Here is a 13701-nt window from a genome sequence, read left to right as displayed (position 1 = left end):
TTTTTTTTTTTTGACGGCGAACGGCCATTCTATTACCCAAGCTTGAGATAGTCTGGTTTCAGAATAGAACAACCAATGAAAAGTAACTCCCGACGAAAGGTCCTAGCAGTCTTAGCTAAAAAATCAGAAAACTGGTTGCGCACTCGTGGCACATGGGTGATTTTGAAGTCCGGGAAACAAATATGCAGCGTCTCTATCTTCTCCAATTCTGTCGTGAAGCTTGGCCACTCCTGGGATTTCTTTATCATTGCAATCAGCTCCTTGCAGTCTGTTCTAGAGCTCTGGCATGGCGAGTGTTGAAGCATATTCTCCATCGCCCATCACAGTGCTTCTACCTCCGAATGCAATGCTGATCCACATCTAGTTAAATTCCGTGTTCCCATAAGTTGTATGTTCTCCTCACTATCAATCCATACCCATCCACATCCACTAAAGCGATCATAAGCTGTCCAAGATCCATCTAACAGGCAAATATTACTCAAGCTTAAGACTTGGTTTTCCTCATTATTGTTGGCCTGTACTACTGGTGGTATCATCTCATTTGCATTAAACCAGGCTAGACATTCACTTTCTGCGTATCGAACTAGTTCCAAAGGGTCTCTGTCTTTTCCCCTGAAAAGTTTATCATTACAAGCCTTCCAAATATACCATATTATCCAGGGATAAGGATCACTGTCTTGGTCTGGTTCTAAGATATCATTCTTCCTCCAGAATAGATAGTCCATGTTTGTGTAGACGCTTGACACTGGAAATGTACATGGGCTTGTAAGAGTTGCTGATAAGGACCATACTTGGAGAGCTGGAGGGCATTCAAATATTGCAGGAGTTACAGATTCTTCTATTTTTCCACACCTTGGGAAATAATTATCGCACCTCATATTCCGCTTTACTAGATTCCTCGTTACTGCCACCTGACCTGTTATCAATTGCCATATAAGATGGCACATCTTCCTTGTCGCTTTCAACTTCCAAGCAAAGGCTTGAAGTTTAGTGATACTTAGTTCCAGTATTTCCTTTTCCTCTTCTGATTTCTACAGATTTTGAGCAACCCAGTATCCAGATTTAACTGTGTATTGGCCATTCCTCGTGTAGTTCCAGCAAAAAGTATCACGGCGATGAGTAGAGCTTATGGCCATACTACGTATGAGTGGTATGTCATCGGGATGGACATAATCCTCTAGTAGCCCTACGTCTCATTCCTTCGACTCCTGATTAATGAGGTCACTAACTCTCATATTCAGGTGCATCACAGGCGCTACATGTGTAGCTGGTCTAGCAGGTGTCATTGGAATCCACATATCCTCTCACACATTGACTTCATAACCAGAATGAATCTTCTGTCTGATCCTCAGAAGCAAAAGCTTCCTTGCTGCGAAAATGCTTGTCCACACATAAGATGGACTACTTGCAGAGATTGCTCTTAATGGCGAGGTCATTCTATAATATATGCCCCTCAAGACTCGGGCAACCAGTGAATCATGGTACTGAACCAATCTCCATAATTTATTTGCCAATAGTGCTAGATTAAACTCATGAGTTAAGCGGAAGCCAATCATGCCCTCTTCTTTTGGTAGACAAACATTTTCTCATTTCGCCCAGTGTATTCTTCTTTTTGGTGTATTCGAACTCTACCAAAATTGTGCAATGACTCTAGCGAGGTTTTCACAAATCTCCAAATGGAACAGAAACGTCGACATAACGTATGTCGGAAGAGCGAGTAAAATGGTTTTGATCATTACATCCTTCCCCCCTTTTGAGAGCCATCTACCTGTCCATCCATTTACTCTATGCATTAGGTTATCCTTTAGAAATGCAAAGAGTTTGCATTTGGAGCCACTAATATCCTCTGGGATTCCCAAGTACTTTCCCATCCCACCATCATTATATATTCCAAGTGCATCTTTAATCTCTTACCTAATAGCTGTATTAATCCTCTTACCAAAGAGTAAGGAAGATTTGTCAAAGTTAATACATTGGTCAGATGCTTTACCATATGTCCTGGCTACTTTCATTACTTCTTCACATTCACGGGGCTCCGCCTTTCAGAAGAAAAGACCATCATCATCAAAGAGAAGGTGGAATACCGAAGGACATGCGCGTGTGACACGCATCCCCGTTATCTTCCATTGGTTCTCTGCATGATTGAGAAGACTAACGAGCGCTTCCGTGCACAGAATAAAAATGAAAGGAGACAAAGGATCTCCTTGATGTAGGCTTCTACCTGGAATAATATTTCCTCTTGGCTGCCCATTCATAAGAAGTTTATATTTAACCGACGTAATGCACCTCATAATCCAGGTGATTCATGTTTCGGAGAAGCCCATCTTTCGCATCACAGCTTCAATAAACGACCATTCCATCCTATCATATGCTTTACTCATATCTGTCTTGATGGCCATCCTTTTATTACGTCCACTCGGTTTAGTTCGCAGGGCATGAAACATTTCTTGAGCAATCATGATATTATCTGAAAGCTGTCTTCCAGCAACAAAGGCTGACTAGGTTTCTGATATCAATCCTGGCAAAACTTTCTTTAGTCTCTGGCATAAGACCTTTGAGACAATCTTGTAGCTGACATTGCACAAGCTTATGGGTCTGAATTGAGGCTTAGTTGTCTTTGGGATAAGACATATATTTGTATCATTCAGACCATTGGCCATAGTCCCATCAAAAAGGAATTTATTAACCATAAGAGTTAAATCCTCCTTGACTATATCCCAAAACTTCTGGTAAAAAAGTGCACTCATCCCATCTGGTCTCGGGCCTTATCTGGATGCATGGCAAAGAGAGCTAATTTAACTTTCCATTTGGAAACAGGAGCTGTGAGGCTGTCATTCATTGATCCCGTAATCGTCGTAGGAACTTCAGATAACGCCTTTTCAATGTCTTCTGGAATAGAAGACTCAAAGATTTGCCGAAAATAGCTAGTAGCAATAGCTACCAGACCTTCCTCATCCTCGACTATGTTACCATTTGCATCTAGTAGCTACGTGATTTTGTTCCTTGTTCTCATTTGCTTCGTTAAGGCATGGAAGAATTTTGTATTTTTATCTCCCTCTCTCAGCCAAAACACTCTACTCTTTTGTTTCCAGAACATGTCTTCTGCTTTAAGAGCATCAGAGAGTTCTTTCAACTCTGCTGCAATTTCCTCAGTCGTCGCATTATCGTCTGCGTATAAACCCTCGACTTTCTCTTTTAGCTCCTCCACTAGATTCGCCGAGTTAATAGTGTGTTGTTTTCTCCACTCACTCAAGGCTTTTCAGCAGTTGGAGATATGTTCCATTATAGTCGCACCGGGGAAGATCAAGAGATTTCTATTCTCCAGAATGACAAGTATAGATAGATGAAACAAAATAAGACAAGTTACGATAAGATCATTGTAGTTTGTTCCTGCTCCACAGATGTTGGTTGGTCAACAAATTCGTTTATAATTGAATTAAAATATACTCCCTCCGTTTTATAATATAAGTAGTTTTGGTTAAAAGCGCGAAGATTAAAAAAATTATTATGTTTTTAAAAAGTATTTTATAATAAATAGGTTATATATAATTTAACCAATAAAAAATAAGTCTATTTAATTTGATTGGTCACACTGTATTCAATAAATGTAAAAGTTACCTAGAAATACGAAAACTATTTACATTTTGAAACAAATTTTTTTTCCTAAAACTACTTACGATATAAAACGGAGGGAGTAATAACTAGGAAAACAATAAATTTATTTAGTAAAGAACTCCGAGTTTGTTAGCAACGACAATCATACCTGAAAACGCGTTCAAATCCTATTTCAAATCTAATCATGACAATTTAACATTAAATTGATCTGTTTCTTTTCTCAACTAAAGAAGTCATTTCTATATATTATCAGTTCCGGCGGCTCTTCGATGGGGACAATGCGACCGAAGTCTGTTTTGTGTACCTTGATAAATAAAAAACTTAATTTTCATGTATTTTCTATTAAATTTTGCAAATATTAAAAAGACCCAAAAAATATTTTTATGTATATATTTTCTTTGCATTTTAAAATAATTTCATAATCTTTTAAAAATATGAAAATTTTAAGGGTTTTAAATATTTTTCCTGGTTAGGGTCTGTATAAATGTTAAGCCAGCCTGAATATTTTAACTTCTAATCTGATACGTACGACGATTAGAACATTCTTACTAGACTTTATGTGGTAATGATTGAAAGATCGTTTACATTTACTCATGTATAAAACTGTAGCCCCCATCGTTAATCTCGCTACTTATCATTATGAAAACTGAATGATGTTACAAGCTACACAAAGATGAACTTACAAACAATAAAGTGGTACAAAGCGTTTTGAGATCATTATCATCACCTGGGCATGTTACTGAGTAATGTATTTGTAGACGGTGAGCTCTGTGCACTTAACCAAGGATCTTGAACCGAGACTGGTGAGTTATCATTCATATCTTCAACAGAAGCGAGGATATCAGGTTGCTTGGGAGGGACAACAAGTCTTCTGCTTCCTGCTAATGCTTTTTTAACTGATGCCGATCTTTCGCTTCCTTGATCAGATGACCTGAGAGAACCGGTTGGTGAATCCAAGCTCATGTTTGGGATCCAACCGCTGAGCCGTATCTGTTCAAGCTCGTCCGCCACTTCAGTCATCGTAGGTCTCATGTCACTGTGAAAGGCTAAGCATCGGAACGCGAGCTCAGCCACGCTGTGTATAGACGAGAGGGTCCATGCGTCAAGGTTCAGGTCAAGAACCGGGTCTATAATCTCGTCTAGACAGCCTGACCCGATTTTGTCGACAGCAAGAGCTGCCAAGTTGATTTCAGTATGCGGTCGAGTGAAATCGACAACTTTCAGTCCTGTAATAATCTCAGCAAGAACGACACCGAAGCTGTAGACGTCGCTCTTGTCAGAAAGATGGAAGCATTGATGGTACTGCGGGTCGAGATAGCCAGGGGTGCCTTGAGGAGCCGTTGAAATGTGAGAGGTTTCAGTCATTCCGAGCCTAGAGAGACCGAAGTCTGCAACTTTGGAGTTGAAATCATAATCAAGAAGGATGTTGCTAGATTTGATGTCACGGTGATAGATAGGTGGGTTCATTGCAGAGTGGAGATACGCGATAGCTTTAGCTGTTTGAGTTGCAACAGTGAGACGCACAGTCCAAGGAAGACCGTCTCCTATCTCTCTTTGTAGATGTTCTGATAAAGTACCATGTGGCATGAACTCGTAAACGAGAACCGGGTCACCTTGGTCTATACAGCAACCCAAGAGACGGACAAGGTTCGGGTGACTCACAGAGGAAAGAAGTTTGATCTCATTCATGACTTGCTCAACACTTTCCGAGTCTCTGTGTTTGAGTCTTTTGATAGCAACCCATTCATCGTTTTGGAGCTTTCCTTTGTAGACTGTACCGTAGGCGCCTGTTCCTAGCCTCTGCTTTTCTGAGAAACAATTCGTTGCTTTCTCGACGTCCTTGTAAGGGAAGAACGCGACGCTTGTGTTCCCTGTAGCTTCAGTCAAAAGACGCTTTGCGCTTAAATGGCTTCTCAAAGAAGCAGACCGTCTCCGCTTACAAACGCACAAAAGAGCCAATCCAGCTAGCAAAAATGCTCCACCAACAGTTCCTATGCAGCAAATAAATTAACAAAGCCAAAGATCCATAAAAACGAACAAAAGTTAGAGAATCTAAAAAAAAAAAAAAAAAAAACACACTAAAGCAAAGAGTTACCTCCTACAACAATAGCAAGATTAGATCTACAATCTCCCCGGACCAGCCTTGAACCATGGCAGTTCGGTATTGCTGCAAAGGGAGACAACAACATCATTAAAAGAAGAGAAGTAATAAATAATCTATACATCAAACATCATACTTGAATCATCTACTCCAACTTTTGAAACCATTCCCACTGACTAACCTTTCCGGCAAGGAGACTTGATGTACCCGTCGCCGCGGTATCCCTCCAGACATGAGCACCGGTGTCCTGCACTTCCACCAGGAGTTTGAACTGGCGTACACAAGGCATTAGCCCCGCAAGTAGAGTCTCTCGTCTCACACTCCCCCTTCACCCACCACCCCAACCTAACCCGTTCAAACTCCAGCGCTATTCCCGCATTAGCACCTACAGACTCGAATGCAACCGACGAGAAGAGCTTCTTGCACGAGCTCCTCCTCAAATCCTTCATACTAAAAAACCTGGCTGAACCGTTGGAGCTCGAGTTCGTCTCAGTAGAGAAACAACTCACGTTATCCTTTCCCAGAGGATCACAGCTCCGCAGATTCAGCTGAGTCTCCAAGAACTTCTGTTTGATCGAACACCCGTCCGTCGCGTTCGTGCATTCCTCCATCAGGAAGCTGTTCTCCGACGTCGGTGCGTAAAGCTCCCCGAAGAGCGGCTTCATGGCTTCGATACTCCGGTTGCAGTCATGTGGAACCCCTACGAATATGCTCCCTTCCGTCACGTTCACGTTTTTCACGGAGAAGCCTCCGATCTGCGCTCCCTCGGTGGCGGAGCAAGTGAATTTGATCGGGCAACCGTGTGAAAATCCGAAGGGGTAAGGCAGGATCATTCCGCGGCATGTGCCGTTACAAGGCTCGGTGGAGTTAGACGGAGATGACGAAGAAGAGACGGATCCTCCGATGATTACGGTTAAGATTAAAAATAAATTCAAGTTATGAGAAATCGCCATCATCATCTTCGTGACGTATCGATCTTAATGATAAATCAACTTCCTGCAACAATAAGAATCATGTGATGAAGCTAAAACCCTAAGAGCTAGTAGGAGATTTAGTTGAGCTATTAAAGCTCTCTCAGCTCCTCAACCGTAATAAATAAATACACACATAGAGACGAAAGAGAGAGAGAGAGAGAGAGAGAGAGAAACTGAGTCCTCTCCATCGAAGTAAGTACCTCTGTTCTTCCTCTACGACGAGCTTTTTCTCTTCATCTTCTTCGCATCAATTTTAAGGGTCTTCCACTTCAAGAAACTTTCAAAATCGTCAGCTCTTCGGTGGAGATTTCGGCTGGTACTGATCGGAGAATTGATAAATCTCCGTTTTGGGGTTTTCCGGTGATCTGCTTCCTAATCGGGAAGAGATGATTGAGTGAAAAACTAAAAATTGAATTTTGATCAGAGACCGCAAGGGAGAGAAACGTAACGAGTGGGTGTCTATTTTTTCTATAAAGACGGATGAGTCCTTAGTAAAAGTGTGAGAACGGTTGTGAAGTGACGGATATACCCTTTTTTGGTCAAGGTCAACGAACAACTTGTTTATCTTTGACTTGGCATTGAGACATTTCTTTATTTTTATTTAATAATTGATGCGTGTGTGAGTGGACAGCATACAACTTTTTTCAAAGTAAAATTTAATTATGAAACAACGGAGAAAACTTTTCAAAAACAGACTTTTGACGGAATGTAATACTCCCTCGGTTTTGTAATATAAATAGTTTTATTGTTTCACGGGTAAATTTAACATTTCAATGCTATTTTGTATTTATTAAATATTATATGATCAATTAACTAATGGGAAAAATGTCAAACAAATTCTCAGCTTTCTGAATTGGACCATTATAATCTACAGGGTTCAGACTGACCATAAAAACCTCAAACTTTTTGTCGAATGAGTCAATTTAAACCCGCGTTAATTACACTAACAGAACGTCTAAACGCAGTTAATTCCCGACGTTAATCAAAACGACGCCCTATTCTGCTCAATTAGAAAAACACATCTTCTCATTATCTTCCAAAATCGATTTGGGGGTTTTCTCAATTAGGAACCCTAATTCACGAACCACCACCAAAAATCTCGAATCAAACATGAACAAGAGAGAAGATATGGGTAATGAAAAGAACAAGAAGTCTCGACAAGGGAACCTCGGTGGTGCCAGTTCTGTAGCCAAAAGAAAAGGTGGAGTCGTCACCGACGAAGCTGATGTATGTAAGAAGAAAAAGAGCAAAACAGACGACAGGGAAGAAGAAGGGGAAATCAGCGAGGATGACTGTGGTATTGTCGGTGACGACGAAGCTGATGAAGCCCCAGACAACGAAGACGTCCCTGATGATGAAGCAGACGGTCATGGTGGTATCGACGAAGAAGGATGTCGCGATTTGACTGTCTTCTTTGGAGAAGTAGCGAGAAATGATGATTGTGAGAATGCTGAAGATAGTGGGGACGAATGGTATTGGGAGCATGAAAAAAAAGTTCCGGATCCTCTATCATCAGATGATGAAAATGAAGAACAATCAATTCCCAGTTTAGCCTACATAGAAGATGTGGATCCAGAGGCAATGCTTGGAGTCAGATGATGAAAATGAAGAACAATCAATTCCCAGTTTAGCCTACATAGAAGATGTGGATCCAGAGGCAATGCTTGGACTGGGAAACACTTTCTCCACTACTGAAGAATTCAAGCATACCCTTCTCAGGTATACATTAAAAACTCGGCGTAACATCAAGCTTTATCGGTCCACTTCTTTGAAGTTAGGTGCGAAGGGTGAAGATAGCTCGTGTTCCTGGAGGGTGTATTGTTCTTATGAGAAGAGCAAACAGAAGCTGATGATCAAATGTTATGTGAATGAGCACAAGTGTGAGATAACAGGACACTCAAAGTTTTTGAAGTGTTCTACTATAGCAATGCTATTCGCTGAGAGGCTGAGATTGAATCCGAAAATCACCAAGCATGAAATTGCTACTGAGATCCAGAGAGAGTATAGGATGTTTGTGAGTGTTGAAGCTTGTGGGAATGCAAAGACAAAGGTTATGAAAGAAAGGAAAGCAAGCCACGAAGAACACTTCAACAAGATATGGGATTATCAAGCTGAGATTTTTCGAACCAACCCTGGCACTACAATGGATATCGAAACCATCCCTGGACCGACAGTAAGAAGTAAACAGAGATTTTTCCGGCTATATGTTTGCTTTCATGCGCAGAAGGAGACTTGGAAGACTACTTGTAGACCAATAATAGGTTTAGATGGAGCATTTCTAAAGTGGGACATACACTACAAGAAAACACATGCTTAACGACGAAATTTAACGAGGAAAAACAATCCTCGTAAATTTACGTCGAGTTTACGAGGAATTTAAGTGAAAAACTAAAGTCATCGTTATTTCCTCGTAACGTAACGACAAAAGTGTTTCGTCGTAAAGTGGATGTAATTTTACGAGTATTTTACGAGGAAAAAATATTTCTTCGTAAATACGACGTAAAATTTGCGTGTTATTTACGAGGAAATAGTTTACGTGTATTTAGCGAGGAAATTTTTGAATCCACCAACTTTGTAGGTGTTACACGTTTTTTTTGCCACCTAATTAATTTTTGTCGTAAATTCATAGGAAACTTGCAACTACCAGATTCGAAATTTTCTAAAAATATGGATGTTTGAACATCATTTTAAACACACCAACAACAAAAAACGTGAAAGAAAAAAAAATGGCTGGCTCCGGGACTATTTACGAGTTGCGGAAGTGGATGTATATGCATAGAGATGCTAACGGGAGAGTGACGAAAGAATACCTTGCGGGTCTGGAGACATTTATGCATCAAGCAGATTCAACACCGCTCGCCCAAGAAAGTGGTAAGATGTTTTGTCCTTGTCGGAAATGCAACAATTCGAAACTGGCAAACCGTGAAAATGTTTGGAAGCATTTAATAAATAGAGGTTTCACGCCAAATTACTATATCTGGTTTCAACATGGAGAATGTTTTAATTATGATCAGAACGAAGCTAGTAGTAGTAATAGCAATTTTCAGGAAAAAGAACCGGTTGATCATCATTTGCATAATGAACATAGTTACCATCAGGAGGAGATGGTAGATTATGATAGGGTTCATGATATGGTAGCTGATGCATTCGTAGCTCATGATGAAGATGAAGAACCTAATATAGATGCAAAAAAGTTTTACGAAATGTTAAACGCGGCGAATCAACCACTTTACAGTGGTTGTAGAGAAGGTCTCTCTAAATTGTCGTTAGCTGCTAGAATGATGAATATTAAAACTGATCACAATCTACCTGAAAGTTGCATGAACGAATGGGCGGACTTGTTTAAAGAGTATTTGCCGGAAGACAATGTGTCTGCTGATTCTTATTATGAGATTCAGAAACTGGTTTATAGTCTTGGGTTGCCTTCGGAGATGATAGATGTTTGCATCGACAACTGCATGATCTATTGGGGAGATGATGAGAAGCTAGAAGAATGTCGATTCTGCAAGAAGCCACGATTCAAGCCGCAAGGACGGGGACGTAATAGGGTACCGTACCAAAGGATGTGGTACCTACCAATTACAGACAGATTGAAAAGATTGTATCAATCAGAGCAGACTGCTGGAAAGATGAGATGGCATGCCGAGCATACTCAGACGGATGGTGAGATGACTCATCCATCAGATGCAAGAGCCTGGAAACATTTCAACAAAGTACATCCGGATTTCGCTAGCAATATCCGGAATGTGTATCTCGGATTATGCACAGATGGATTTAGTCCGTTCGGAATGTCAGGGAGACAATATTCATTGTGGCCAGTCTTTCTTACTCCATACAACCTGCCACCGGAGATGTGCATGCAACGGGAGTTACTATTCTTGACCATATTAATACCTGGTCCGAACCATCCAAAAAGGTCCCTGGATGTTTTCCTACAACCACTGATAAAAGAGTTGAAGGATTTGTGGTCAACAGGGGTGAGGACGTATGACTGTTCAACGAAGACGAATTTTACGATGCGAGCGATGCTTTTGTGGACCATAAGTGATTTTCCTGCCTATGGGATGTTGTCTGGATGGACTACACATGGGAGATTAGCTTGTCCATATTGTAATGGAACGACAGATGCGTTTCAACTGAAGAATGGTAGGAAGACAAGTTGGTTTGATTGTCACCGTCGATTTCTTCCCATTGGCCATCCTTACCGAAGAAACAAGAATTTGTTTAGGCACAAAAGGGTTGTGAGAGACACTCCTCCTCCATATCTAACTGGAGAACAAATTGAAGCGCAAATCGACTACTACGGAGCTAACGAAACAGTTCGTTGGGGTGGTAATTGGCATGTCCCTCGTAATATGCCAGATTCTTACGGTGTTCATCACAACTGGCACAAGAAGAGTATATTTTGGGAGTTGCCATATTGGAAGGATCTTCTTCTGCGCCACAACCTCGATGTGATGCATATAGAGAAGAATTTCTTTGAGAACATCATGAATACAATATTGAATGTCCCAGGGAAGACAAAAGACAACATAAAATCGAGGTTGGACTTGCCGGATATTTGCTCAAGAAGCGAGTTACATATTAAAAGCAATGGACAAGTTCCCGTTCCGATATTCAGATTATCTTCAGAAAAAAAGTCGGTGTTGTTCAACTGGGTGGCATCAGAAGTGAAGTTCCCCGATGGGTATGTTTCGAATCTCTCTAGATGTGTTGAAAAGGGTCAAAAGTTCTCCGGGATGAAGAGTCATGATTGTCATGTCTTTATGCAACGACTACTGCCCTTTGCATTTGCGGAGCTACTTCCAACAAACGTACATGAAGCACTTGCAGGTACGTAGTGTATTATATCACAATAATTTACAAAATAATATATGACTAACAATGTGTTTAATTTTTTTTTGAATATAAAAGGCATTGGAGCATTTTTCAGGGATCTGAGCACACGCACTCTTAAAGAAGAAGTTGTGGAACAGCTTCAGGAGAACATTCCCATCTTATTGTGCAACTTGGAGAAGATATTTCCTCCCGGATTTTTTGACGTCATGGAGCATCTAGCTGTCCACCTCCCATATGAGGCATTGCTTCGTGGACCTGTACATTACGGATGGATGTATCAGTATGAGCGAGCCATGAAATATTTGAAGGGAAAAGCAAAGAACCTCGCCAAAGTTGAAGGTTCTATAATTGCTGGAAGTTTGACGGAAGAAGTTTCTCACTTCACATCGTACTACTTTGCGTCAAAAGTACGTACCCGGAGAAGAGCTCCAAGAAGATATGATGATGGTGGTGTTGCGCCAACATATGCAGTTGCTGGTGTTCCAGACATCTTTAGCCAGATTGGGCGACTCGGTGGGAAGTCTAAAGAGGTTTGGTGGTCGAGTGAACAAGACGCTCATAGTGCACACACCTATATTCTACTCAATTGCGAAGATCCATTGATGCGTTATTTTGAAAGGTAACATATATTGACACTTCGAAACACATATAAGTATAATTAATTGTATAATTGCGAGAGATTCATTCCTATAAAATGTGATTTTACAGCCTATTTGTTTCTCAAGTCGAAGAAACATTTCCTGGTATATCCACAAGTGACGTAGACAAAAGGAAAGATCAACACTTCATTAAGTGGTTGCGGAATCAGGTATTAACTCAAACTTTTTTTTCATACATGATCTGTATTTCATTAACATTCTCTTTATTTTTGCAGGTTGATTATGACGACGACGATGCAGATTATCCTAAGTGGTTACACGAAGTAATTCAATCTCCACTTGTAAAGGTCACCACATCACAGATGTATTTCACACGAGGCTATACTTTTCATACATATGACTATGGTAGACAGCGGGCGACCAGTAACTATGGAATATGTGTGAAAGGGGAAACAGATTTCTACGGGATCTTGACGGAGATTATTGAAGTCGAATTTCCAGGGATACTGAAGCTGAAATGCGTCCTCTTCAAATGTGAATGGTTCGACCCCGTCGTCAACAGAGGTGTTCGGTCTAACAAATTCGGTGTAGTTGATGTCAACGGTGGACGAAGGTACAACAAATTCGAGCCTTTCATCTTAGCTTCACAAGCAGACCAAGTTAGCTTCCTTCCATACCCTCGGATGAGAGATTCAGGTATAAATTGGTTAGCAGTGATCAAAGTTACACCTCGAGGACGAATCATCAGTGGAGAAGAACCACCATTGCAAGAAGAACAGATAAATGAAGTCGAGGATCCTGAACAAGAAATTGATGACATCCTTCTCATTGATCCGCATAATCACGAGTACGAAGATCTTACCGATGATGCCACAGACGAAGCTGTTGAAGACGAGTTTAATGAAAATGATGATGTTTCTAGTGATGACGAGAATGTCGATGTATCCGATTGATGTATTTGTTTTATGAATAAGATGAGTGAGTTTGTTTTATGAATAAGATAATGTGGGGTTTGTTTTATGAATAAGGTAATGTGGGAGTTTGTTTTATGAATAAGCAAATGTGGGAATTGTGGTTTGGAATGGAAATAAAGATGGGGTTTGGAATATATGAAGTAGAAAATAAGGAATATGGGGTTTGGGGTTTCGGATTCTAAGGATTTAAACATAACACTCGTTAATTCCACGTAAGCACAAATCGTCGTAAAGTCCTCGTAGGTCAACGAGGACATAATGACGAAATATAAAAATAAAGAATGCGGGACTCGTTAATTCCACGTAGGATGAAATCGTCGTAAATACCACGTAGGATGAAATCGTCGTAAATACCACGTAGGGTGAAATCGTCGTAAATACCACGTAGGATGAAATCGTCGTACATATCACGTAAGACAACGAGGAAATAACGACGAAACTTAAAAATAAAGATGGGGTTTGGAATATATGAAGTTGAAAATAAGGAATATGGGGTTTCGGGTTTGGGGTTTGGGTTTAGGGTTTCAGGTTTCGGGTTTCGGATTCTAGGGTTTTAAACATAACGCTCGTTAATTCTACGTAAGCACAAATCGTCGTAA

General features: G+C 40.6%; 1 protein-coding gene across 1 annotated transcript; it reads right to left on the bottom strand.

Annotated features, from left to right (window-relative positions):
- Positions 1 to 4230: 4230 nt before the first annotated feature.
- On the bottom strand, positions 4231 to 7146 carry LOC106415416 (wall-associated receptor kinase-like 14). The gene is made up of 4 exons (XM_013856120.3): positions 6891 to 7146; positions 5898 to 6712; positions 5711 to 5782; positions 4231 to 5606 (listed from the first exon to the last, which is right to left on the bottom strand). Exons 2-4 carry the CDS (start codon positions 6673 to 6675, stop codon positions 4339 to 4341), a joined length of 2118 nt encoding a protein of 705 aa, XP_013711574.2. The 5' UTR covers positions 6676 to 6712; positions 6891 to 7146; the 3' UTR covers positions 4231 to 4338.
- Between the last annotated feature and the right edge of the window lie 6555 nt (positions 7147 to 13701).

This window comes from Brassica napus, chromosome C8 (assembly GCF_020379485.1).
Source record: "Brassica napus cultivar Da-Ae chromosome C8, Da-Ae, whole genome shotgun sequence".
In the NCBI taxonomy this organism is placed as follows: Eukaryota; Viridiplantae; Streptophyta; class Magnoliopsida; order Brassicales; family Brassicaceae; genus Brassica; species Brassica napus.
Note: the sequence above shows the minus strand (reverse complement) of the source record. Positions and strands in the feature narration are given on the sequence as shown.

Bases quoted from the DNA above. Each gene is read 5' to 3' on its own strand.
- LOC106415416 (XM_013856120.3), bottom strand. From the start codon at position 6,675: ATGATGATGGCGATTTCTCATAACTTGAATTTATTTTTAATCTTAACC. The intron at 5,783-5,897 runs GTTAGTCAGTGG...CTCCCTTTGCAG, and splicing joins CAAGTCTCCTTGCCGGAAAG to CAATACCGAACTGCCATGGT. The intron at 5,607-5,710 runs GTAACTCTTTGC...TTTGCTGCATAG, and splicing joins TCTTGCTATTGTTGTAGGAG to GAACTGTTGGTGGAGCATTT.